This window comes from Pan paniscus, chromosome 10 (assembly GCF_029289425.2).
Source record: "Pan paniscus chromosome 10, NHGRI_mPanPan1-v2.0_pri, whole genome shotgun sequence".
Lineage (NCBI taxonomy): Eukaryota > Metazoa > Chordata > Mammalia > Primates > Hominidae > Pan > Pan paniscus.
The window spans coordinates 44,415,896-44,443,811 of record NC_073259.2 but is presented as its reverse complement, the minus strand read 5'-3'; the positions used below and the strand labels follow the sequence as shown (position 1 = coordinate 44,443,811).

General features: G+C 44.0%; 1 protein-coding gene across 3 annotated transcripts; it reads left to right on the top strand.

Annotated features, from left to right (window-relative positions):
- The first annotated feature begins 42 nt into the window (after positions 1–42).
- Positions 43–23,483, top strand: TMBIM6 (transmembrane BAX inhibitor motif containing 6). 3 transcript variants are annotated; one of them, XM_008951185.3, is made up of 10 exons: positions 43–171; positions 11,010–11,095; positions 11,520–11,628; positions 14,182–14,302; positions 16,772–16,820; positions 16,928–17,025; positions 17,228–17,307; positions 17,781–17,881; positions 20,262–20,337; positions 21,417–23,483. In XM_008951185.3, the coding sequence occupies exons 2-10, from the start codon at positions 11,040–11,042 to the stop codon at positions 21,438–21,440; spliced, it is 714 nt and encodes a 237-aa protein (XP_008949433.2). In that variant the 5' UTR covers positions 43–171; positions 11,010–11,039; the 3' UTR covers positions 21,441–23,483. The 3 variants fall into 3 exon arrangements, with proteins under 3 accessions (XP_008949433.2, XP_008949434.2, XP_054951659.1); XM_008951186.5 differs by lacking the exon at positions 43–171 and adding an exon at positions 536–675; XM_055095684.1 differs by lacking the exon at positions 43–171 and adding an exon at positions 740–830.
- The last annotated feature ends 4,433 nt before the right edge of the window (positions 23,484–27,916 follow it).

The following is a 27,916-nucleotide window of genomic DNA, read 5'->3' as shown; positions in this document are numbered from 1 at the left end:
AAAGGCAGGAGTGCGGCCAACGGCCAATGAGGACTGGTCTTAAGCGGACCACAGGGCGGGGTTTCCCTCGAGAGGCGTACGCCGGGTAAAGGATCGGGAGCGGAAGTGGGCGAGTCAGAGCACATCCGGTGTTAGAAGCGCTGGTAGGACTTGGAGAGGCGGGTTAGGAAGGTACGTCTGAACCTAGTACTGGGCGAACTGGGAGTGAGAAATGGAAAGGGAGTTAGCAGTTACTGTCTGAGCAAGAGTGGCAGTAGCTTCCTTCTGCGGACAGATGGCACCCTGAAGGAACGAGGCCCTGCTCGGAGACCAGACTCGGGAAAACAGGGTGGGGAGGGAAGCTAGGGAACTAGTGCTGCGCGTGCGCAACAGTGCTGAAGCGGGGGTGGGGCGGAGGCGAGTCTGCGGGGGTTTTGGGGGGTGTCGAGGCCTCTATTCTGCCCCAGAGCGCTGGCGAAGGCCCCTTCTCAGCCCGCCTTTTCCTTTCTCCCGCTCCTTCTCCTCCACTAAGTGTAGACGCAGGGCCCCTTGGCCTAGCTTCGATCGTTCGAATTCGGAGCACGTCCTTCCGAGGTGAAGGAACGCGAAACTCCACCCATCCGATTGCTGTTCGGCTGCGGGCGGGTCCTTTGGTCGGGCTGACCCTGGGTGAGCGGCCCGGAGCCAAGACTCGAGGTAGGGCCTGGCGGGCGGGTGACGTCACACTCCTCTGTGACACGCGAGGCTCCTCAGTTACTTAGCCAACGGCAGAGGCGGGAAGTGAGAGGAGTCTGGGGCTGGGGCTGCCTTCCAGGCCCACGGGGCGGCCCCGCTCTTTTCGGATTGGGCAGGTGAGGTGGCTTTGCTTTGCTTGGTCTTGAGGTTTTGTGGGCGTCTTTCTAAGTCTGCTCAGCAAGGGCGTCGTTGGGCAGTTTTTATCTTGGGCCTACTTGCTGGACCTGTGGTAACAAGTAGGCTTTGGTATCTTTGTATATTTACTGAGTGTAGAATTACTACCCGGTGCCAGCCCGGGCTGCTTGGGGTCATCAGCCTTTCATTGACCACCCCCACAACAAAAATCACTATGAACTTGAGACTGTGTTCTAGCAACTTGTGAATGTGTAACCCAGTAGAAGGGCTGACTGTGCTTGAAACAGACAAGGATTTTAAGGTCAAAGGTAAATAAATAGCAAATGGACTTTTCTAGTTACTTATTGATATTTATTTACAGTTTATCTTTTGTATGTGTGATTTAAGAATTGAATTCTGGAAAGATACCGGAATTGCATAAACACATTTCTTATGACCTGCGTATACACACTTTTTTCTGTAATTATTGTATTTACACTCTTTGGTGTTTTCTTATTCTTTGTGTCTAATATTTTTGTTCTGGCCTAAAGAATGTGTTGACATTTAGATTCTCTGCCGCCACTTTACTCCAGTAGGGACAGAATAGTTGAACCCTTGAGAAATACAATCTGTGCTTTTGATCCATAGTTTGCTTCTTCCGTTATTTATCTGGTTGTGGAAACATGGTTTAGTACCTTCCTCCTCTTTTTTTTTTTTTTTTTGAGGCAGAGTCTCACTGTCGCCCAGGCTAGAGTGCAGTGGCGCAGTCATGGCTCACTTGAACCTTGACCTCTCCTGGCTTAGGTGATCCACCTCAGCCTCCTGAGTAGCTAGGACCACAGGTGGACGTCACCAGCTCCAGCTAATTTTTGTATTTTTTGTGGAGATGGGATATCACCATGTTGCCCAGGCTTACCAACTCCAGAACTCAAGCGATTTATTTATTATTATTATTATGTTTTTTTTGAGACAGTCTCACTCCCTTACGTAAGCTGGAGTGCAGTGGTGCAATCTCGGCTCACTGCAACCTCCGCCTCCCTGGTGCATTCAATTCTCATGCCTCAGCCTCCTAAGCAGCTGAGATGACAGGTGCGCACCACCATGCCCAGCTCATTTTTGTATTTTTAGTAGAGACGGGCTTTTGCCAAGTTGTCCAGCCTGGTCTCGAACTCCACACCTCAAGCGATTCGCCCGCCTTGACCTCCCAAAATGCTAGGATTACAGCTGTAATCCTTTCCTAAAGAAAAAGAGTCATCTCTCCTGAAGAATAAGAAAAGGTAAAATTAATCCAGATACTTAGCATTTTCAAGTTATTTTCCCTGATTATAGATATAGTTCGTGCTCTTTATACAAATGCTGAAAATGCAGAAAAATGTCATAGGAATCAATGTATGTTTTGGGAGGGTTTTTTTGTTTTAAAGATTTGTTTTCACCTATGGCTGAAACTTTTGAAAGCTTATATAAATAAAGCTTATTTTTCTACTGTAGGATGGAATAGTAAAAAGAGCACTAGACTATAGTGGTCAGAAGACCCCAAATCTGGTTCTGGCTCTGCTATTTAACTTTCTAATGTTGGTCAAATCAATACTAATGTTTGTTTTAGTACTTTACGTTGATTTCACACAGATTTTCTTATTGGCATTCAGTAGAGCAGGTATTGATCATCATCGTTATCTTACAGATGAGGAAGCTGAAATAACCTTAGGTAAAATGATTTTTCCTAGGTTATATAGTAGAAAGTGGCAGCACTTGTGACACCAAATCCTGTCCTCTTGCCACTATTACATTGCCTTTTTGAACTTAAAAAAGATGTATAAAATGGGCCTAATCTTTCCCTTTCCTTGTGGGTTGATGTGTGAGGATTAAAGGTGATACATATATAAAAGCACCTTAAAAGTTATAAATTTTATATAAATATAGTCAGGAGTATTAGTATAGAAGGTACTACTGCTGGCCTGACGAGTTTCATTTTATTTCGTAAACTGCCCAAGGGCATTAATTTTCTCTAGAGAAACCATTGAATATTCTGATGCTCTAACTTCTAATTTTTTTTCCTTTACTACTTTGACCTGGTTGTAGAATCTGGTAGAAATGTCTTCTGCCACTCTGTTTTGTTCCCCCAGAGTTTCTAACCAAACTGCATGCAGCCCTTCGTAGTTTTTATACACATTTTGTTTTCCAAAGATGGTGTTCGAGACCAAGGAGAGAAAGGCTGTCTCCTTGACTTAAAGGTTATCTGAGTGACCCCTTGAGGTAGGTTCCACTCTGAGCCAGCTGGGGAATGTTGATTTGAGGTTACAGCGCTCTTGATCTGATAATAGGGTCTAAATTTGCTCTAGAGACTTTGTAGTGCTTAAATCTTGGGGATAGCTGAGCTGAACCAGATGCAAGCTCTGCCCTCAGGGTGAGAAGTTCCTGCACAATTAACTGGAATCCAAAACACTTGAAAAAGGAGCTTCACCAGTGAGGGTGAAGTGGGTGTGCTGTTTGTCCTAATTTATGTGTGCTCCCCATTTGGGCTAAATATGGTGTTATTAGGGAGGGATTACTGGTTTATACTGGAAGAAGATTATGTATTTAGGATTTTGGGGCCTTCTTAGGATTCAGTATCTGTCAAACGTTATAGAGAGGGAGATGAAGTAGTGTCAACGTTTGGTACAAAAAATAATTTACTGAAGGCAGTAGGCATTTCATCTCCAGTTACTGGTTTGGTTTTGAGGCAGCCCCCTGGAGAGATGGATTCAGTATTAGCTAATCCAGGGATTTGGGTCCAAGTTAAGGGAGAGGTGGGGACATCTAGGGTGTCCACCTGGGAAGATCAAAGCTCGGTCCTAGTTGAATGAAACAATTCCTTGGATGGTTCCGAAACTGAACTGACCTACCTCCTGGGAGTGGCAGGGAAAGCATCAAGCTTTTGCGCATTTACTTCATCAAATCCTTTACCATATCAGATTATCACTTAGTGGCTATTAGGCTGTCTCAAAATGCCCATGGCCCTGTGGGACAAGAGAGATAGTATAAATGTGCTAGAAGAAAGGTATGCCATTTAAACAAAAGTACAGACGGGCCCCAATTTATGATGATTGGACTTAATGATTTTTTACTTTATAATGATGCAAAAGTGCTACCTGTTTGCTAGAAACTGTACTTCAGGCCAGGCATGGTGGCTCATGCCTGTAATCCCAGCACTTTGGGAGGCCGAGGTGGGCAGATCACTTGAGGTCAGGAGTTCGAGACCAGCCTGGCCAACATGGCAAAACCCTGTATCTACTTAAAATACAAAAATTAGCTGGGCATGGTGGCACACACCTGTAATCTCAGCTACTCGGGAGGCTGAGGCATGATAATCACTTGAACCCAGGAGGCAGAGGTTGCAGTGAGCTGAGATTGTGCCACTGCACTCCAGCCTGGGCAACAGAGCGAGACTCTGTCTCAAAAAAAAAAAAAAAACCCTGCACATTTAGAATTTCCATCTTTTCCCAGACTAGGGATATCTGGTATGATATTTTCACATGAGATATTTAACACTTTATTATAAAGTAGGCTTTGCGTTAGATAGTTTTGCCCAACTTCAGACTAATGTAAGCGTTCTGGGCACATTTAAGGTAAGGTAGGCTAGGCTTAAGCTATAATGTTTGGTAGGTTATATGTAGTAAGTGCATAAATTACGATACTTTCAGTTTACAATGGGATTATTGGGATGTAACTTCATTGTAAATCGAGCATCTATACTTTTACCAGTAATGAGATTTTTCAAGTGCCTTTATGTTTCAGTTTATAATTTTCTTTTCTCTTTTTTTTTTTTTTTTTCTTTTTTGAGACAGAGTCTCACTCTGTCACCCAGGCTGGAGTGCAGTGGTGCAATCTCGGCTCACTGCAACCTCCGCCTCCTGGGTTCAAGCCATTCTCCTGCCTCAGCCTCCCAAGTAGCTGGGATTATAGGTGCCCACCACCACGCCTGGCTAATTTTTTGTATTTTTAGTAGAGATGGGGTTTCATTGTGTTGGCTGGGCTGGTCTCGAACTCCTGACCTCAAGTGATCCGCCTGCCTCAGCCTCCCAAAGTGCTGGGATTACAGGCTAAAACTAGACTTTTAAAAGAGAATAATCTACTGAAGACATTGTAGTAATGAGTACACCAGTAATAACAATGTTAGTACACCAGTAATAACAATGGTTACCATGTATTGAACTCATTCTGTGTACAAAGAGCTATTTTAAGAACTTTATTTGTATTATCTCACCTAATCTGCAACCTTAGGAAATAAGGATTGTTATGTATTAGTATTTTACACATGGTAGGTGAAACTGAAGTACAGTGAGGTTAAGTGCCAGAAGCTTGCTGCATGTCCCACTGCTAAGGAAATAACTAGGATTCAGAAGTAGCAGGCAGTCTTAACCACTATGCAGGGGACATGGTTATACAGTGTATGAACATTACTCAGTAGTAAAAACTAATGAATGGAAAGCTTTCTTGGCCAAAAACACAGAAGAAGAAGAAGAAAAAAAACTACTGACAAATTACTAACAGTTCTTCCCCCTCCTTTTTTTGTTTTTGTTTTTTTGAGACAGTCTGGCTCTGTCACCCAGGCTGGAGTGCAGTAGCGCGATCTCGGCTCACTGCAAACTCTGCCTCCTGGGTTCAAACGATTTTCCTTCCCTAGCCTCCTGAGTAGCTGGGATTATAGGCGCCCACCACCACATCTGGCTGATTTTTGTATTTTTTTACTAGAGACTGGGTGTCACCATGTTGGCCAGGTTGGTCTCGATCTCGTGACCTCAGGTGATCCACCCACTTAGGCATCCCAAAGTGCTGGGATTACAGGCATGAGCCACCGTGCCCAGCCCTTTCCCCTCTTTTAAACTATATGGGATTTTTCTTCTAAGTATCAATTTGGTCCCTTCTAGATATGTGGGAACAAGGTTCAGGATGGTTGAATTAATACAACAGGAAGAAAGAACCATGTAATTGACAAACTAATTTTTTTGTTTTAATTTTATAAAACGGTTTTGCTGTGTTGCCCAGGCTGGGGTGCAGTGACACATTTTTGCTCTGTTACCAGGCTGGAGTGAAGCAACATGATGATGGCTCACTGCAGCCTGAAATTCCTGGGCTCAAGCAATTCTCCTTCCTCAGCCTCCCAAGTAGTTGGGACAACAGGCGCACACCACCACACCCAGCTAATTTTTTAATTGTTTGCAGAGATGAGGTTTTGCTGTGTTGCCCAGGTTGGTCTGGAACTCCTGGGCTCAAGCGACCCTCCCACCTTGGCTTCCCAAAGTGCTGGGCTCACAGGTGTGAGACATTGTGCATGGCCTTTTTCCTTTTTTGTTTTTTGGAAGTGAACATAACCTTGAGACTTTATTGTCTTCGTAATAAAACATAAACTGATATTTAATTAAATGTGCGAACAGTGTTTCTTTGACTTGCTGTTTTAATGTTGCTGTACACACTGAGGCAAAGTCTGTCTTGGCTCCAGCATTGCATAGAATGCATACTAAATCCACGATAGTTTTGTTTTGCATAGCTTTTGGCTACTTCAGCATGTTTCATGTTCACTGTAGCTCCTAGGTGTGTGGGAATAGGACTGAAGAGAATGGTTGTGTTTTTTTTAATTTTTAAATTTTTTTTACACGTAGTCTAGCACTGTCACCCATGGTGGAGGGCAATGGCGTGATCTCAGTTCACTGCAACCTCCGCTTCCCTGGCTCAAGCGATTCTCCTGCCTCAGCCTCCTGAGTAGCTGGGACTATAGGTGCCCGCCATCACGCCCAGCTAATTTTTGTATTTTTAGTAGAGACAGGGTTTCACTATGTTGGCCAGGCTGGTCTCCAACTCCTGACCTCATGATCTGCTTGCCTTTGCCTCCCGAAGTGCTGGGATTACAGGCGTGAGCCACCGCACCCAGCCTGTTTTTTTTGTTTTGTTTTGTTTTGTTTTGTTTTGTTTTAATTTAAGGCTGGACCCTTGATAATAGTCTTTCATTTTAGGACAAGGGTAAGGGAGATACCTAGAACAAAACAAGGCATTTAACATGACCTAGATGTCCACTGCTAAGAATGCCTGTCTCCTACCAGCCCCTGCTGTTCCTGTCTTCCCAAGCAAAAGCAGACCACAGGAATATCTAACTCAAACAATTGTGTTTACTTGAGTTTTTTCTTGGGAGAGCTATGTATTAAGCTCTTAGCTTTTTGTTTTTGCATGGCTCTGGCAGAGGAGGCTGGTCAGGGATACCACAGAATGATGACACTTCAGCAAAACTTTAGCAGTATGTGCATGACATGTTGACAGCTTCTGACAGGTTTTCCTCTCCTGGGATGAAGGCATAACAGGAGGCTCTGAATGAAATTAGAGGAATTTGGTTATGATTAACACCTGAACATTTACTTTTCAGTTACAAACGCAGTATAGGCAGATTTTCCACAACTCCAGGAGGCACTATCCACATTGTATTCTATGTAAATAACCCCTCCTCTTTATTTTAGAGTTGAATTAGTAAGTAATAGGCTTAGAGGTGTGAAAGGACTGCTGTATTGAATTTTTTAGCAGCTTGTAATGTACTTTTTTTCTTTATTGTGGTAAACTATAACATTTTAATGTGTTTTTTTAAAACAAAGATTTTCATTTAACCGTGGGCTCCTCTGGAATGTTAGCGAGTTACTTGGTTAATGGTACTGAATATAATACTTCAAGCTCTTAAGAGCTGATTGCTCCTAGAATGGAAAATACTTGATATGAGAGCTGCTATTTTTGAGTTAAGTGCAACTTAATCTTGTTTGGCTGAGTTTGCATATCGGCCATTGAAATGTAGGTATCTTTTCTGAGCTTCGCTAGTTGAAGCTAAGATTGAAACTTGGTAAGTTTATTTTATCTGGCAAAACTTGTCAGAACAGTTTGATCTCATTACTTATCTGTATATTCTTGTCTATTTGGAACAGCTCTAGAGCAAACTATCATATCTCTTTGATTCTAAGACCTATGTATTCCCTCTCACATTTTAACATTTCTGAAATTGTCATCTGTACATTGTGTCATATACATTAAATGTATACAGATGCTCCTCAAGACGGGGCTGCATCTGGAAAAACCCCATCATAAGTTGAAAATACCGTAAGTTGAAAATGTAAGTCCTTTTCTTTTTGTAAGTCATTTTTGTTTTTTTTTTTTTGAAACGGAGTCTCGCTGTGTTGCCCAAGCTGGAGTACAGTGGTGTGATCTCGGCTTACTGCAACCTCCACCTCCTGGATTCAAGTGATTCTCCTGCCTCAGCCTCCCAAGTAGCTGGGACTACAGGGGCGTGCCTCTATGCCCAGATAATGTTTGTATTTTTTGTAGAGACAGGGTTTCGCCGTGTTGGCCAGACTGGTCTCGAACTCCTGACGTCAAAGTGATCCACCTGCCTCGGCCTCCCAAAGTACTGGGATTACAGGCGTGAGCCACTGTGCCCAACCTGTAAGTCATTTTTGACTCAGCGATATTTTTAATTTACAATGGGTGTATCCAGATGTAACCCATCGCAAATCAAGGAGTGTACCGAATGAGTATCAATTTCTCCCAGTGATAGGTCAACCCTGGTAAGTCAGGGACCATCTGCTTTACCAGGTTTCTTTTTTTTCTCCATAAAGCTAATAAAATTGCTGTGCCCTTTTGCATCTATAATATTTGGTAGTTACATGTTTTGTTTTAAATTTTGAAATACTGATATTGAAAAACAGAAGTTTTAGTTATTTTTTAATGATTTCAAACCACAAGCTTCTATTAAATTAAAGTGAAATTGCCATTTGACATCTCATCCCCCTGCCCCAACCCACACAGCCTTTGATGGTTTTGGTTTTTCCATCAACAGTTGTTAAGAGAGAACCAGAAAGAGGCAGTCAGTACCCCCTGGGAAATGTCAGAGAGGTATCTGAGAAAGGGGAGTTTCTGCCATCCTCCCCTCGAACAGATTCCGCCAAGCAGGGTCTGGTTACATGAGCATTGCCTCTTTCTTAGAATCCCCTGGGCGTTTGAGGATCCACCCCGCTCCATCCCTTACCTTTCTTTAATTCTTGTAATTGGAAGCAAGAGGTTCTTTAGCGTTGCTGTTGTGAATACTGAGAAACTTGGCTCTGAAAGTTGCTTCAGTATTATTGTAAGTGCTGTCTAGGGATGTCATTAGGGGTGTTAATGGGAAACCTTAAACAAAGACACTTTCCAGGTGCTGAATTCTGCCATGCTGTAAGTGTGCTCTCTAGAGGACATAGTCATATTCATCTTGGTTATGGAAGGCTGTGGTTGGCCTTGTAACAACCTGCAAGAATTGCACCATCTAGATCAAGAGGGCCCAGATCCGTGTGACTCAGAGGAGAGAGCAACAACCTTAGTAGGTTCTGCAACTTCTCACTGTATCTGTCCTTAAGAACAGAATTAACAAAAGTTCTGAGGTGAGTAGTGATGTTAATGAGAGAAGGAAAGAAGAAACCAGAGAATGCAAGCCAGCCATTGTGATTGTTTCATTTGTGGGAGAGAGCCTCAGGAAGCAGATGATGTTTATATCTTTCCACTGGCCCAGGATTCCTTAGGAAATTTGTTTGGGGACTGTAACTTTTATTATTACCTAGATGAATTGTTCTGAGTGTTGCGCTGGGTGCTGATTAGAGTGCTTCATTCAGTAGGTGGCGTTTCACACAACTTTATGTTTGAATCCCTTCCTTCCTGCCCCTCCTTTTCTGGTAGATTTAAAATGGATGGGCATTATGGCCCTGATAGCAGTTTGGAGGATTTATATTTAGAAGAGATGAAAGTTCTTGACTGGATCTTTAGTACTGTAGATTGAACACGTTTACTTAGGATTGCATGTGAAATAGGGGAGGGAGCAAAACTTAAGAACTTGACTTTATGGTGTTGATATGATCTAACCTGCATATAGTTCAGTTTAAAAATGCCCTTTTTGACATTGGGACAGTTGGCAAAAATCTGAATAAGGTCTGCAGATTAGAAATAGTATTGCATTAGTATTAATATCCTGATTTTGATCATTGCTTTCAGGATATACACACTGAAGTATTTAGGAGCACTGTGTCTGTATGGTTAGGGAAAAAATATTTTTACATCTGTCTATATATTGCTATATAGAAAGAAGATGAAGCAAATGTGAAATATTAGCATTTAGGAAATCTGGGTGAACGTTGTACAGGAATTCTTCGTACTGTTCTAACCTTTCTGTAGGAAAGGTTCTGAAACTGTCAAAAAAATACCCCCCAAAAAATCCTCCTTTCTGCATAAATTCCTTTTTTATGGAGGTAGGAACCTCTCTTTTTTTAAAATTGTGAGTCCTTTTCAGTTCAGTTCTTAAATGTGTTCGGTTAAGAAAATTTGATACGCATATATTTAAAATGCAAGTCTTAATGCCAGACCCAGCTTTATAGTTTCTGTTTGTTTTGTTAAGACTAGTCAAAGTTTTGTTTTTTATCTTTGAGGTGCTGCTAGTGAGATAAATTTTTTTTTTTTTTTTTTTTTTGAGACGGACTCTTGCCCTGTTGCCCAGGCTGGAGTGCAGTGGCGTGTCTTGGCTCACTGCAGCCTCTGCCTCCCAGCTTCAAGCAATTCTTCTGTCTTAGCCTCCTGAGTAGCTGGGATTACAGGTGTGTGCCAACACACCCAGCTAATTTTTGTATTTTTAGTAGAGACAGGGTTTCACCATGTTGGCCAGGCTGGTCTCCAACTCCTGACCTCAGGTGATCCGCCCACCTCAGCCTCTCAGAAGTGCTGGGATTATAGGCCTCAGTGAGCCACTATGCCCAGCCAAGGGAATTCTTCAGCATCTTGAAACAATGACATAAAATTGCTTTATGTGCCAATGTCTAGGTTCCTTTAACTAGATTGTTAATTGAGAATTTCTTTTATAAACTTACTGCCTTTTAAAGTGGCAAATCACCTGAAAGAATAGAAATCAGATGATAGTAACAAAATAGTTTGAGGGAGAAGATGATGCATTGAATTCCTCTGTCCTCTTTAAGATGGTTGACTATGATTGCAAATATATTGCAGGACACATAAAAATAAAAATGGTTGTGTTAGGGCTGTAGAATTTTAGGCAAGTTTTCATCTTCCTGAACTTACATGTTGCTTTTTTTTTTTTTTATAAGCTGTTCGTGTGATTCTGTATGACTTAATGACTCTAACCTTTCTTTATTCTGCAGAGTGGAGACTGCTGCACGGACTCTGGAACCATGAACATATTTGATCGAAAGATCAACTTTGATGCGCTTTTAAAATTTTCTCATATGTAAGTGTTTTGACCTTGACTGGTTTTGTACTGCATTTCTTTTCATATCTCTTTGTCCCTTTTCTGCATTTATAACTTTTGTGTGTATAAGCTAACAAATTAACTTGGCCAGAATCCAGAGGACCTGATGAAAATGTCCAGATTCTACACGTTGCTGTGTGGTTATTGGAAAGGCATTTATTCTAGTTTGGGTACTGATTATTCATAATTTTGGGCATTTAGTCTTCCTCAGCATTTAAGGTTCTGTTAACCTATTTTCAAAATATTATTTTTTATTGTAATATGCTTTTCCTAAAAGTATTTCAAACTATTTGTAACAGAACTTTTACATATTCCCAGGAAGGGAAAGAGAGAAATGATTCTTCTTAGCTTAAATATGAGATTGATCTGGGAGTGATTGCTCTTATTCACATTCTTTTCTTAGAACCCCGTCAACGCAGCAGCACCTGAAGAAGGTCTATGCAAGTTTTGCCCTTTGTATGTTTGTGGCGGCTGCAGGGGCCTATGTCCATATGGTCACTCATTTCATTCAGGTAAGAACGATTTTCTCTCCTGGTTGCTGTGGTACAAATTACATTAGGAAAAAACCAGCTCAGCAAGGTGGTCCAAGGGACCCTGTTCCTCTCTTTAATCTTTATCAGTAGTTTAGGATTTAAACTCAGACATTAAATCAGGACATGTAAAGCCATTTTAATTTTCTGGCAACTGTGCCCCCTCTAGATACCGAAAAACAGAATGCCTTAACCTTGGCACTGAATGGTGTGCTGCTGACGTACAAGACCCCCACCCACTGAGTAGGCTCATGGCATGCATGCTGGGATTCTTTGGCACAGAAGCCTTTTTATCTTTTCCTCCATTCTTCCTTTACAAAACTCTGATTGTGTGATTAACTATCAGGAGAGGCAGGATTGAGATCTTTTTAAGGAATTGACCTGTTTTATTTTCCGATAACTGTTGTCTGCATGGTTGGGTAAAAACCTTCAACAATTTGTTTTCCTGTATTGAGAGAGAATCTGGGTTTGGTCAGTAGGAGTAGAAGGTACAGTTTGAGGAATAACCAGAAAGTTTGAAGACTCCCTAACATAGTCTTGTGCCTTTGTAGAGTATTCCTTTTAGCATAAATGTAGAGGTGGGCCTCTGTTGGCATTTGCCACTGTTGAGAACTATCCTTATGTTCAGGCATCTCCTGGCAGGGATTGTGTGAAAAATTACTTTAGACACTCAAAGGATAGGGCTTTGATCGCTTGAGTTTTAGGCAAGGTTAGCCCTTAAATAATTTAGTAAAATACAATCAATCCTTGTTATTCACAGACACTATATTTGTGAATTCACCTACTCATTAAAATTTGTAACCCCAAAATCAATACTCATGGCACTTTTTTTTTTTATTGAGACAGAGTCTCGCTCTGTTACTCATGGCACTTTTTGCAGACAGTCACAGAGTGGTGAAAAAGTTGAGTCACCCTGCTGTTGCAGTGTTTTCAGCTGAGGTTGAACAAGACAGTGCTCTGCCTTCTTGTTTCAGTTCTCATATTGTAAACAAATGTTCTTTTCATGGTCATTTAGTGCCACTTCCTTTGTATTTTTGTGCTTTTAATTGGTGATTTTGCTGGGTTTTTTGAGTGGAGGTCTTGTGGTGTCGTCCTGACTGGTCTCAAACTCCTGGGCTCAATTGATCCTCGCACCTCAGCCTTCCAAGTAGCTGGGAATACAAGCACATGCCACCATGCTTGGCTTAATTTTGCTGTTCAGAATGCAAACAGCATAGTGCTGAAGTGCTGTCTAGTATTCCTGAGTGCAGAAAGACCGTAATGTGCCTTATGAAGAAAATGTGTATATTAGATAAGCTTCATTCCGGCATGAGTTGTACTGCTGTTGTAACTGTGAGTTCAATGTTAAGGAATCAAAAATAATGTCAAATGAGGTGTCCTTAAACAGAAACACACATAAAAGCAAGGTATCTATTGATCATTTGATGAAAATGTTGTGACCTTAGGCTTGCAGGAACCTACCTACCTTTTATTTCCCTCAGGAACAAGGGTTTACTAATTCATTGTCCACTGTGATTTTATAACATAAACACTGAATAATGAGAATCAACTTCTTCCTTTAAAGGAAGGAAGGAACTTCAGTGTCTACGTCCATCCTTAATGATTTCTCTTTTTTCTAATGCCTATAGTTTTTTCCACTTGGCGTTTTTAAAAAAAGAAACACTTTTTTCTTACTACAAAGCTAATATGTGTTCATTTTAGAAAATTCAGAAAACAGACTAGCAATGAGAAGGAAGTATTTTAGAAACTTCCATAATCCCATCATCCAGAAATAACTACTGTTAACATTTTAGTACTTTGCAGTCTTCTGTATATGTATGTGTCTTGGTGTTTTGGTTTTTGGGGGTTTTGTTTGTTGGTTTTTGTTTTTTTGAGACGGAGTTTCACTCTTGTTGCCCAGGCTGAAGTGCAATGGCGTGATCTTGGCTCACTGCAACCTCTGCCTCCCTGGGTTCAAGCAATTCTCTTGCCTCAGCCTCCTGAGTAGCTGGGATTACAGGCATGTGCCACCATGCCTGGCTAATTTTGTATTTTTAGTAGAGACGGGGTTTCTCCATGTTGGTCAGGCTGGTCTCGAACTCCTGATCTCAGGTGATTTGCCCACCTCGGCCTCCCAAAGTGCTGGGATTACAGGCGTGAGCCACCATGTTTTTTTTTTAAGTGATCAAAGGGGGATCATTTCTATTTGTTCTACAGATGGAATGTACTTTAAGCACTTGTCACGTTTCATTCATCCTTTCTATTTTTTGGGCAAGACTCACTCATAGTTTGACTTGGGTAGTTGTACTGTAGTTGAAGGACTACGCAAGCCAGAAGAGCCTCCAGCATCCACCATGGTCCTAACTCTGTGCTTCAAGGCTTCTGGGTTCTCTCCTCAGCCCCATCCCTGAGAAAACACTACTTTTTCTCCTGCCTCCAGGTTATAAGCAAATGTTAGGAAGTTCAGATGAGTGTTTGAACCCAATAAAGGTCTCTTGCAAAATAAATTTGAAACTTTCAAGTGTTTTAATGATTGATTGATTCTGACTCTAACAGGCTGGCCTGCTGTCTGCCTTGGGCTCCCTGATATTGATGATTTGGCTGATGGCAACACCTCATAGCCATGAAACTGAACAGAAAAGACTGGGACTTCTTGCTGGATTTGCATTCCTTACAGGTACGTTAAGGGATTTGTCTAATTTTGAGGGGTGAGCTATATTTTCAGTATCTCTTAATTAGTTCACCCCCGTTTTTTTTTTCTTTTTTTTTTTTTTGAGACAGAGTCTCGCTCTGTTGCCCAGGCCAGAGTGCAGTGGCTCGATCTTGGCTCACTGCAAGTTCCGCCTCCCAGGTTCACACCATTCTTCTGCTTCAGCCTCCCGTGTAGCTGGGACCACAGGCACCTGCCACCACACCCAGCTAATATTTTGCATTTTTAGTAGAGACGGGGTTTCATCGTGTTAGCCAGGTTGGTCTTGATCTCCTGACCTCATGATCCGCCCGTCTCGGCCTCCTAAAATGCTAGGATTACAGATATGAGCCACCGTGCCTGGCCCTTTTTTTCCTTTTTTTTTGAGACAGTGTCTCCCTCTGTCACCCAGGCTAGAGAGTGCAGTGGCGTGATCTTGGCTCACTGCAAACTCTGCCTTCCGGGTTCAAGCGATTCTCCTGCCTCAGCCTCCCAAATAGCTGGGATTACAGGCATGTGCCACCATGCCCGGCTAATTTTTGTATTTTTAGTAGAGATGGGGTTTTACCATGTTGGCCAGGATGGTGTTGATCTCTTGACCTAGTGATCCACCCACCTTAGCCTCCCAAAGTGTTGGGATGACAGGCGTGAGCCATAGTACCCTGCCTCCTGGCTTTTTTTTTTTTTTTTTTTAAGATGGAGTCTCACCCTGTTGCCAGGCTGGAGTGCAGTGGCGAGATCTCAGCTCATTGCAATCTCTGCCTCCCAGGTTCAAGCGATTCCCCTTCCTCAGCCTCCCAAGTAGCTGGGACTACAGCGGCTAATTTTTTGTATTTTAGTAGAGACGGGGTTTCACCATGTTGGCCAGGATGGTCTTGATCTCCTGACCTCGTGATCTGCTCACCTCAGCCTCCCAAAATGCTGGGATTACAGGCATGAGCCACCACACCCAGCGCTTTTTTTTGTTTTTTTGTTTTTTTTTTTGAGACTGAGTTTCACTCTTGTTGCCCAGGCTGGAGTGCAGTGGCACGATCTTGGCTCACTGCAGCCTCCACCTCCCGGGTTCAAGCGATTCTCCTGCCTCAGCCTCCCGAATAGCTGGGATTATAGGCATCAACCACCACGCCAGCTAATCTTTTGTATTTTTAGTAGAGATGGGGTTTCACTATGTTGGCCAGGCTGGTCTCGAACTCCTGACCTCGTGATCCGCCCACCTCGGCCTCCCAAAGTGCTGGGATTACAGGCATGAGCCACTGCCCCTGGCCCTAATTTTGTATTTTAGTAGAGACGGGGTTTCACCATGTTGGTCAGACTGGTCTCGAACTCCTGACCTCAGGTAATCTACCTGCCTCAGCCTCCCAAAGTGCTGGGATTACAGACGTGAGCCACCGTGCCTGGCCTTCCTGGCCTGCTTTCTAATCTCGTATAGGTTCATTTTGTTTCCCCATCCATTAGGGGAAACTGTGAGTAGCCACTGTGACTCTACTTTTGTGTCCAAAAATAGCCATTGTGTACTTGAATGAATGAGGTTTAAGAGCTTAGGTAGCATAACCTATTAATAGTAGGTATAGAACTTTTAATAAACTAGACTTGAGAATCCGACTTAATTGCACCCATACTGGCAATTATCATAGGAGCTTCTGTTCTGAGTCTTAACAGACAGTGCATTAAAGCTATACATTGAGATCTATTGTGCAGGACACTTTGCTGATTCTCAAAAAAAGAAAGGCACAGCTCTTCTAGAATTGTCATAAAGGAAACAAGACTCAAGCTATGTAATAAAAATGTTTGCAAAACATTTGAATTAGAACAGCTTGTTCTGAGTGACAGTCTAATATATGTAGGAGAAATTTTAGAAAGGAAGAGATTTAGGGATTAAGATTTTTGCATCAGGGCAAGCTAGTTTTTGAAGGCATTAAGGGGTGGAATTATCAGAAGGAAAGAGGAAAGTAATTAGAACGAAAGAAATGTTAGAGCTGGAACAGGTTGCCCTCCTGTTGGCAGGTGTCCACCTGCAGAACCAGTCTCACCTTTCTTTGCTACAAAGGGGAGTCAGTCCTACATGACTATAAGGTTGCTGGCCACGAGGCACTGTTTTGCTCTTTATCCTTTTTTTCTAATTCCTGATCTGGCCTATATTACCATCTTACATCACTCTAGCTCTGAAATGTTTGGCATGCCTACTTTATTTTCTTCTAATCTCTGTACCCTCCCTGAGGTCATCCATGATTTTCAGCTAAGAGGACAATTTTGCAGCTATTTCTATAAAAAAAAAACAAAACGCAGTCAGGTATACATTTTATTGAAAACAATTACAGCGGAGGGGAGAGAGATTTAATTCTTTAGTCCACGTTTGTTAAGAGCATGAGTATGCCTATATTTTGGGATCAGCTTTTGGATGAGGATCCTATTCAAGAATTGATCGTAATACTGTGTTCTGGGTTTTTTGTTTTCTAGGAGTTGGCCTGGGCCCTGCCCTGGAGTTTTGTATTGCCGTCAACCCCAGGTAACTCTTTTGGTAGTGTCTTATGTGCTTTTATCTTTATGAATATACCTTCTAAATGTAGACCGTATACCTGTAGCCCTTAATCTAATGGACTTTTTTTCTAACAGCATCCTTCCCACTGCTTTCATGGGCACAGCAATGATCTTTACCTGCTTCACCCTCAGTGCACTCTATGCCAGGCGCCGTAGCTACCTCTTTCTGGGAGGTAAGTGTGAACTGGGAAACAGGGAATGGGGGCTCCTCTTTAGCCAGAATTCTCACTAGTACTCCTTCCTTACCCCTAACTCCTTTGCGACTATTGAGTTGAGATTAACCTTCATTCTGGGGGAAGTTAAGGAATGGCTTTAATGGGATTGCTTTACTTTGCCTTGGCTTCTCTCAAGACAGCTTTTTGCTGTGTCTTATAGGTATCTTGATGTCAGCCCTGAGCTTGTTGCTTTTGTCTTCCCTGGGGAATGTTTTCTTTGGATCCATTTGGCTTTTCCAGGTAAGACTTAGCCTGGAACTTTCTAGCAGCCATTTGCCTCACACACTTCTTTCTTTCCTTTTTTTTTTTTTTTTTTTTTTTTTTTTTGCACTTCTTTCTGTACTACTTTGGGCAGTGCTCTCTAAGCCTTCCCATTATCCTTCATAGGATGGAGCCTTCTGCCACAAGTGAAAACAGGCTGCACAAGGCTGGGCATTGCTAAGAGAAAATGGTTTGCTCAGACACCATTTGTGTAAGGCCAGTCTGGCAGTGGCTGATTGTTAAAATGATTGAAACTCTTCCAGTGACCAGTGCAGTATTGTGCCTAGGGAAGTAATGTGGTCTTCACCCTAGGCTGCAGTTCTCGTGAATGGTAATGTTCATAGGGTTCACATTTGATGTACTTTCAAGTGACTATGAGCCAGAAAGTATGGCTGGTTTTTTTTTCTCTGCAACTTCTGCTGTATAGTAACTTCATCTCTTACATTTGTTAGGCAAACCTGTATGTGGGACTGATGGTCATGTGTGGCTTCGTCCTTTTTGATACTCAACTCATTATTGAAAAGGCCGAACATGGAGATCAAGATTATATCTGGTGAGTGTGGGAACTAGTCTTTAACAAGCATGAAGGTTGAGGCATACCGTTCAGCAGCTGAACTTAGGTTGGCATTGGCTGAACATAGGTGGCCAAGCTTTGGGAGTGTATGTGGTAGGAAACCCACGGTTTTGGAACTGTGTACCATAATCTTCCTCAATTCCTGAAAGATTTCAGATTTTTTAAAAATCTGGGCTAATAGGCTGGGTGTGGTGGCTCACACCTATAATCCTAGCACTTTGGGAGGCTGAGGCCACTGGATCGCTTGAGCTCAGAAGTTTGAGACCAGCCTGGGCAACATGGCGAAATCCCGTCTCTACTAAAAATATAAAAAAATTAGCTGGGCATGGTGGCACATGTATATAATCCCAGCTACTCAGGAGGCTAAGGTATAAGAATCATTTGAACCTAGGAGGTGGAGGTTGAAGTGAGCCAAGATCGCGCCACTGCACTCCAGCCTGGCAACAGAGCGAGACCCTGTCTCAAAAAAAAAAAAAGTGTGGGGGCCGGGCACGGTGGCTGATGCCTGTAATCCCAGCACTTTGGGAGGTCGGGGCAGGCGGATCACGAGGTCAGGAGATCGAAACCATCCTGGCTAACACGGTGAAACCCTGTCTCTACTAAAAATACAAAAAATTAGTCGGGTGTGGTGGCGGGCACCTGTAGTCCCAGCTACTCAGGAGGCTGAGGCAGGAGAATGGTGTGAACCGGGGAGGCAGAGCTTGCAGTGAGCGGAGATTGCACCACTACACTCCAGCCTGGACGACAGAGCGAGACTCCTTCTCAAAAAAAAAAAAAAAAAAGTGTTGGGGGGTGGCTATATATTTACATATCCATAGTGGCTACCTCCAGGCAGAAGTGAGGGAAAGAGATCTTTCTCCTTTTCCTATTTATACTTCTGTATTTTTTAAACAATGAGTAGAAGATACACTCTTTTTTTAGAGACAGGGTCTCGCTCTGTTGCCTAGGCAGTAGCGTGGTGCCGTGAACACAGCTCGCTGCAGCCTGAATTTACTGTGCTCAAGCAGTACTCCTGCCTCAGCCTCTTGAGTAGCTGGGACAACAGGCACGTGCGACCATGCCAGGCTAATTTATTTTTTGTAGAGATGGGGTCTTACCATATGCCCAGATTGGTCTCAAGCAGTCCTCTTGCCTTGGTTTCCCAAAGTGTTGGGATTACAGGCTTAAGCCACCATGCCCAGCCACTTTTTTTTTTTTTTTTTTTTTTTTTGAGACAGTCTTGCTTTGTCACCCAGGCTGGAGTGCGGTGGCAACATCTCAGCTCACTGCAACCTCCGCCTCCTGGGTTCAAGCGATTCTTGTGCCTCAGCCTCCCTAGTAGCTGGGATTACAGGCACTCTCCACCACGTCCAGCTAATTTCTGTAATTTTAGTAGAACGAGGTTTTGCCACGTTGCCCCGTGAGGACATGGTGTCGAACTCTTGGCCTCAAGCAATCTGCCTTCCTCAGCCTCCCAAAGTGGTGGGATTACAGACATGGGCCACCATGCCCAGCTCACTTTTTTTTTTTTGAGACGGAGTTTCGCTCTTGTTGCCCAGGCTGGAGTGCAACGGTGTGATCTTGGCTCACCGCAGCCTCCGTCTCCCGGGTTCAGGTGTTTCTCCTGCCTTAACATCCTGAGTAGATGGGATTACAGGCATGCACCACCATGCCCGGCTAATTTTGTATTTTTAGTAGAGATGGGGTTTCTCCATGTTGGTCAGGCTGGTCTCAAACTCCTGACTCAGGTGATGCCCGCCTCAGCCTTCCAAAGTGCTGGGATTACAGGTGTGAGCCACTGCGCTCGGCACTTTTTTTTTAATGTAGTGATTCTCTCAGTCTCATGACTAATTAGTGGTAGTTAAGGGTTCAGACTTGGACCTCTGCAGAGTTCAGAGCGCTTGAGACAGGGCTTGCTCTGTCACCCAAGCCGCAGTAGGAGAGTGGCACTGTCATGGCTTACTGTAGACTCAACCTCCCTGGGCTCAGGTGTTCCTCCCATCTCAGCCTCCTCAGTAGCTGGGATTACAGGCACATGCCACAATGCCCTGCTAATTTTTGTAGAGACGGGATTTTGCTATGTTACCCAGGTTGGTCTCGAACTCCTGGGCTCAAGCAGTCCACCTGCCTCAGCCTCCCAAAATGTTGGGATTACAGGCATGAGCCACTGTGCCCGGCCCAGTCTCTTTTCTCTATGCCGCATGACTTCGATGAGTCTAAAGGATCTCAGACACCAGAGTTTTACTTCCTTAGTTGGGGGTAAAGTGTGGGAGAAGCTGGCTCGTGGGGGTGGGGGTGGGGTTTATATTCTGCATCTTTGTGGGCTTGTGGATAAAAGAAAGTCTGAAGTACAGATCCTAATCTGGTTCTTGCCTTTCAGGCACTGCATTGATCTCTTCTTAGATTTCATTACTCTCTTCAGAAAACTCATGATGATCCTGGCCATGAATGAAAAGGTTAGTTAGCCTACAACCCAAAGATGAGACAATAATGGCTCCTGAGCTTGGCATGTGTGTATACTTCAGATTTGAAAACTTGCTCACACACTGTGTTAGGTCCAGGGTAACTGTAAGGCGGGCCACTGAGTAAGAGGTAAACCAGAAGTCTTCAGTTGTTAGAAAAAAAGCAGCAAGTGAAAAAAAAATTTTTTTAACTAATCCCTGAGTTTAGTATGAAAGGGAAAAAAGCTTCAGTGGCAGTAAACACAACCTACTACCTGAATAATTTAAAGGCTATATAGTTGTGACTCAGAGAAAGGTATTGTGGAGGACGTTGTAAATTTCAGAAGTAGACTAATTTTATCCATTTGTTAATTTTTTTTCCAAGGAAGCATTCTATATAGGGCTAATGAGTATCCAACGTAGTTGAGTCAAGCAGTGGGGGAAACAAATGAAATGAGCTTTTCTTTATAGACCTTATGGAGCTTAGAGATAGCATAGTGGTAGCGAGAGTAGCTGACCAGATAGGATTGCTGGCTCTGTCTGGGCTATGCCATGGTTGGACTGAGCACTAGGCAGATGTACAAGTTTCAGAACAAGCAACTCAATTTTCATTCCTTAATACACTGGGCTTCCATCCAAGATTGAATGAAGAATTCTGCTGGACCAAATTATTTCTGAATGTCAGTTTATGCCAGAGTCATGCTCACTTTGCAGGGTGGAGCACTTCTCGCGCCTAATGGTTGGTTGGTGGTCTTGGCCTCTAGTTTCACTCTTTGAGGATAGAGTGCCATCTGCAGCCTTCACTGTTGGGATCTGAGCTGTAGTGGCTGTGAATCAGGCAGCCCACCTAGGCACTCCTGGGGTGGGGGTGGGGACAGCTGCTTAACCTTTATTCTTGGTCGGTCTGTCGGCAACTTTGGGAACCACCAGTAGGATGTGGTTAAGATTCAGTTCTTGCTGAGCTAAGGAAGTATTTCTCATTTCTTTTTAATTGTCTGGCTCACTTCTAGTCCCTAACTAAATGCTCACTCAAGAGTTTTAGCTTGAATGTCAAATGTCAAAAAATTAATTGGGTGATTTTTCTCCATTTCTAGGATAAGAAGAAAGAGAAGAAATGAAGTGACCATCCAGCCTTTCCCAATTTGACTTCCTCTCCTTCCACCCCTCATTTCCTTTTTGCACACATTACAGGTGGTGTGTTCTGTGATAATGAAAAGCATCAGAAAAGCTTTTGTACTTTGTGGTTTCCTCTATTTTGAATTTTTTGATCAAAAAACTGATTAGCAGAATATAGTTTGGAGTTTGGCTTCATCTTCCTGGGGTTCCCCTCACTCCCTTTTTTGTCAACCCCATCTGTAGCCTCTTCCTCTACTCAGGCAGTCGACCCGCCACGATGAGAAGTGGGACCAGCAGAGGGCGCCAACTTGAGGAGTCCGCTTTCCCACCAGGCTTCATTCACCCAGTGGACCTGAACTGTTTGGTAGAGCCACCCGGCCCTTCCTTCCTCATCGTTGTTTGGTATGCGCACAGTTCCTGTGTGACTGGGCCATGAGTTTTCCATTGGAAAGAAGTTCAGTGGTCCCATTGTTAACTCAGCCTCAAATCTCAACTGTCAGGCCCTACAAAGAAAATGGAGAGCCTCTTCTGGTGGATGCTTTGCTTCCTCTGAGCTGCCCATGCTGGTCTGGCAAACACACCTTTCTGCTTTGCCTTCACAAAAGTAATGTGTTCCCTTTCCCACCCCTTGCCTGACCCTCAGGGAGTCAGCCTGCTTCCATCCATGGGTGGGAAGACTTCAGCACAAAGGAAAGACTAATTCTTGTCAGGCATTTTTGAAAAGGCTGATTATGTGTATCAAGGTACAGCATCGTAGGGTTCCCCTAAACTTGCCCTGTTTTTGTTTTTTTAGTTTGTTATCCCCTTACTGAGCGGCCTCTACTAGGTGGCTGTGATTAAATGTCCTGAGCAAGGATAGGGAAGGGGAATGGTTGAGCCTCTGGAGATCATTGTAACCAATCCTGCCAGACCTGTTTGGGGCAGTGGGGAGCAAACCTAGATAAGGACCTGTTTGGGGCAGCAGGGAGCAAAATCTCCTTTAACAACCAAGTAGTTCCTCATTCACATCAACAGAGCGAGGCTGTGATAACTTAGGAGGCAGCAATCCTAATAGTCCTTCAGTGCATTTTAGTCTGTCTCCAACTGGACACCAGTAGGTAGTGTCAAGCCAGAGATTCGGGGCAGTAGATAAATGTTCATTTTACTGATGCACTTTAGTTTTTGGTCTGTTACCTGTTTTCCAGAAATTTGTGGCCTTTTAGGCGGGAGTTAGGCAACCAAACCAGTGAGAGCCCCAATCCCTGCAGTTTTGTGGCTTCAAGTGTGGGTGGACAGTCCTAATGGGGATCTCCAGCTCCTTCCCTGTGGGCTGCCACAGACAGCTGCCCCCAGAAGGGTCAATGTTGGGAGTGGTTGTGGCTCTGAGCTGCTCTACAGAGCTTCAGTGTGAGAGGATCGAGCCATTGAAAGCTCATTACCAGTAGGACATAATTTTTGGCTCTCCCTATTCACAACCAGTGCACAGTTTGACACAGTGGCCTCAGGTTCACAGTGCACCATGTCACTGTGCTATCCCACGAAATCATTTGTTTCTAAGTTGTGTTTATTCCTGGAGTGACATGCCACCCCAAATGGCTCACTTTCACTGAGGATGCTGTCCTCTGATTTAGCTGCTGCCTCCAGCCTCTGGCTTGAGAACTTACTAAAGGCACTTCCTTCCTGTTAAACCCCTGTTAACTCTCCATAAATTTGGTGATTCTCTGCTAGGCCTAAGATTTTGAGTTAACATCTCTTGAAGCCAAACTCCACCTTCTGTGCTTTTTTGCTTGGGATAATGGAGTTTTTCTTTAGAAACAGTGCCAAGAATGACAAGATATTAAAAAAAAAGAAAACAAAACAAAACAAAAAAAACACCTACTTTTAAAGAAAATGCCTAACAGATTTTTAATATAGTTATCTCTACCACTTTCTTTTCTAGTTTCTTGATTTTCAGCTCAGGCTGCATTCTAACTCATACTGTGAAGACAAAGGTGTTTTTGATTCAGAAATATATGAAATCTGCATAGTCTTAATTTGTAAAAAATAAAGAAAATTCCTTAACCTTTCCTGGTGTTTGTGTTAAATTCAAGGGTACAGCTGGTCATGGAGCTTGTGATACTGCCAGGGTTTGCTACTGGGGGCTGGGAGTGGGACACGATTGAGTTTGTGTCATAAGTATGAATAGAGACAAAGACCCCCCACTTAGACCTCCCACTCTGTAGCCCCAACATGCCACAAATGTTGAGAATTTTCTCTGTCAAATATGTAAGCCAGTTTTTTTTCCAGTCCTCTCCACCCCCTGCCACCTTTGCTATATGTTGTTTGTGGTGGTATGTGCAGTTGGTTCAGATGTGCAGCCAAGCTTTGGAGTTTGAGGATGCATAATGGAAAAAAGGCAAATGATACCCACTCATTCTGCAAGTATTTTTGTTCACCCACTGCTGCCCGGCTGTATTCTAAGTGCATTAGTTAATAAAGATGTAAAAGTTGGCCAGGCATGGTGGCTTATGCCTGTAATCCCAGCACTTTGGGAGGCCAAGGTGGGCAGATCTCGAGGTCAGGAGTTCAAGACCAGTCTGGCCAACATGGTGAAACCCCATCTCTACTAAATACACCAAAAAAAAAAAAAAAAAATTAGGCGAAGTGGCAGGCACTTGTAATCCCAGCTACTTGGGAGGCTGAGGCAGGAGAATTACTTGAACCTGAGAGGTGAAGGTTGCAGTGAGCTGAGATGCACCATTGCATTCCAGCCTGGGTGACAGAGAAAAAAAGGCCAGGCGTGGTGGCTCACGCATGTAATCCCAGCACTTTGGGAGGTCGAGGCAGGCGGATCACCTGAGGTCAGGAGTTTTGAGACCAGCCTGGCTAATATGGTGAAACCCCGTCTCAACTAAAAATAACAAAAAATAGCCCGGCATGGTGGCGGGCGCCTGCAGTGCCAACTACTCGGGAGGCTGAGGCAGGAGAATCGCTTGTACCCGGGAGGCAGAGGTTGCAGTGAGCCGTGAGCGCACCACTGCACTACAGCCTAGGCGACAGAGACTCCCATCTCAAAAAAATAATAAAAGTCCTTGTCATAGTTCAGATATGAGATTATCAATCGGAACTTGCATTACAATCAGGTTGCTCAATTCTGTGTTTGTGTTTTTGTTTTGATTTTTGGAGACAGGGTCATGGTCTTGCCCTGTCACCCAGGCTGTAGTGCAGTGATGCGATCATGGCTCACAGCAATCTCAGTCACCTGAGCTCAAGTGATCCACCTCAGCCTCCCGAGTAGCTGGGACCACAGGAACATGCCACTGCACCCCGCTGATTTAATTTTTGTAGAGATGGAATCTCACCATGTTGCTCAGGTTATGTCGAACTCGTGTTCCTCAAACGATCCACCTTAGCCTCCCAAAGTGCTGGGATTATAGGCTTAAGCCACCATGCCAAGCCTAGTAGCTCAATTTTACCATGCTTGTTCTCTGCTTGTCATATTCACTGTAGACCCAGGCCTTCCTGTTAGAATTTGACCATTATTCTGACTGGTTCATCTAGGTTACTCCCAGTTGACCTGTTCGGACTCCACATGTGCCCGTGCCAACTAAGGATAGCCATTTTCCTTAAGCTTGGGAAATATTCCTTAAGCATCTTTTCTCTCTTGCTGACTTTGAGAAAAGACTGGTCCTAAAGACTCTTTAAAGCCCCCATTTTATCTGCTAGGGGAGAAGTACAAGGTGCAACACCTTTTGAGTGTTTACAAGGTCAGGCACTGTACAAAGTGCCTTACATGGATTGCTTAACATCCCCAGTAGTTTAAGAAGATGGTGTATTTACTACATACGGTCAGTTACTTCCAGGGCTGGCAGATGTGTGCCCAGAAAGAATCTAGGCACACTATCTCCAGAGCCCCTACCCTTTACTGTTAACCTATGTAAGCAGTGTTAAGGTTAGTCCTCCTGGGCTGGAGTCATCCTTTCCATCCTGACCTACATCCTGGCTATGGCTCTGGCCAAGGGTGGAAAGGGAAATTGTGAAGGGGTTTGAGCAAAATCTCCCCACCCCAAATCTTTGTAACCAAAGAAACGTAGAAGAGTGAGCGGCCTTTTTAGTCTTTCTTCCCCCAGCCAGCCCACCAATTACCAATTAAATGGAAGAGGATAACAAACAGCAGCTCTTTCCATGTGTAGGAGACCTGCAGGCCAAAACTAGACCAAGGAAGACCCTAGTGGGCAGCAGAAGTGGAAGGTCCTCTGGGTTGAAAGAAGAAACAGTATTTTTTTTTTTTTTTTGGAGATGGAGTCTCACTCTGGCCCAGGCTGGAGTGCAATGGCGTGATCTTGGCTCACAGCAACCTCCACCTCCTGGGTTCAAGCAATTCTCCTGCCTCAGCCTCTCCAGTAGCTGAGATTACAGGTGCATGCCACCATGCCCAGCTAATTTTTCATATTTTTAGTAGAAAGGGGGTTTCCCCAGTTGCTTAGGCTGGTCTCGAACTCCTGACCTCAAGTGATCTGCCCTCAAGTGATCTGCCCACTTCGGCCTCCCAAAGTGCTGGATTACTTACAGGCATGAGCCACTGTGCCCAGCCAAGAAACAATATGTTCTTTCTAAGCATGGTGAGCAGATGAGGGGATCTGTCTTGTTTAAGCTGGGGATAAAGATGTAGAAGACAGTTCCTGCCTTGGAGTCCTTCACCACTGAGCAGTGCTGGAGAGCCACATGTGAACATTACATGTGAATAGGAGTTAAGCATAGTGGGCCATGAGACAACAGCAGGAGACACAGCCTGGTCTGGTCGGTCAGAGAAAGTGCTTTGTAGATGACACCTCAGCTAAGTCTAAATCTCAAAGTTTGAGTCAAAGTGAGGCAAGTGAAGAGATTAAGAAAGGCAGTGGGAGTGGATGTTTCTGATCAAGGGATCAGCACGAGGAAAGACAGGAGTACGCTCCAGCATGGGGAGTGCAAGGAAGGAGCTGCAAAAACAGGTTTTGCTAACTAGGAAAGTTGGAGGAAACTAGTAGGAAATGGAGGGGGTAAGTCAACAGTTACTGAAGACCTGGTATGAGGCACTGTTGCATCAAACCTCTGATGAAGCTGGGCGCAGTGGCTCACGCCTGTAATCCCAGCACTATGGGAGACCCCAGGCGGGTGAATCACCTGAGGTTGGGAGTTTGAGACCAGCCTGACCAACATGGAGAAACCTAAAAATACAAAATTAGCTGGGCAAGGTGGTGCATGCCTGTAATCCCAGCTACTCAGGAGGCTGAAGCAGGAGAATCGCTTGAACCCGGGAGGCGAAGATTGTGGTGAGCCAAGATCGCACCATTGCACTCCAGCCCGGGCAACAAGAGCGAAACTCTGTCTCAAAAAAAAAAAAAAAAAAAAAACACCTTTGATAATGAAAGTAGATAATGATAAAATAAGAATGGCCACTCATGCCGGGCGCAGTGGCTCAAGCCTGTAATCCCAGCATTTTGGGAGGCAGAGGTGGGCGGATCACGAGGTCAGGAGTTCAAAACCAGCCTTACCAACCTGGTGAAACCCCCTCTCTACTAAAAATACAAAAATTAGCTGGGCGTGGTGGCGCGCGCCTGTAATCCCAGCTACTCAGGAGGCTGAGGCAAGATAACTGCTTGAACCTGGGAAGTGGAGGTTGCAGTGAGCTGAGATCATGCCACTCCACTCCAGTCTAGGCGACAGAGTGAGACTTTGTCTCAAAAAAAAAAAAAAGAATGGCCACTAACATCATATTAAGACAGACAACCTGACATCACATACCTTCTGATAGAAGTAAATACTACCAATGAAGTGTGTATTTTTTTTGTTTTTGTTTTTGTTTTTTTGAGATGTCTCATTCTGTTGCCCAGGCTGGAGTGCAGTGGCATGATCTCGGCTCACTGCAACCTCTGCCTTCCAGGTTCAAGTGATTCTCCTGCCTCAGCCTACCGAGTAGCTGGGATTACAGGCACCTGCCACCACGCCCAGCTAATTTTTTTATTTTTAATAGAGATGGGGTTTCACCACATTGGCCAGGCTGGTCTCGAACTCCTGACCTCGAGTGATCAGCCCACCTCGGCCTCCCAACGTGCTGGGATTACAGGAGTGAGCCACTGCGCCCAGCCTACCAATGAAGTTTTCTTAACAACAACAAAAAAATTGAATCTGGGCTGGGCACGGTAGCTTACACCTGTAATTCCAGCAATTCGGGAGGCTGAAGTGGGTGAATTGCTTGAGTCCAGGAGTTCGAGACCAGCCTGGGCAGCATGGCAAGACCCCATCTCTACAAAAAAATATAAAAATACACCTGTGGTCTCAGCTACTTGGGAGGCTGAGGTGGGAGGATCAGTTGAGCCTGGGAGGTTGAGGCTGCAGGGAGCCATAAACGCATTGCTGCACTCCAGCCTGGGGAGAAAAAATTGAATCTGAATCATATTAAGTTCTATGTGAGGTAATAATACATACGTCAGTTCACTAGATTTAATCATGCCACAATGTGTATACACTTCAAAAGATG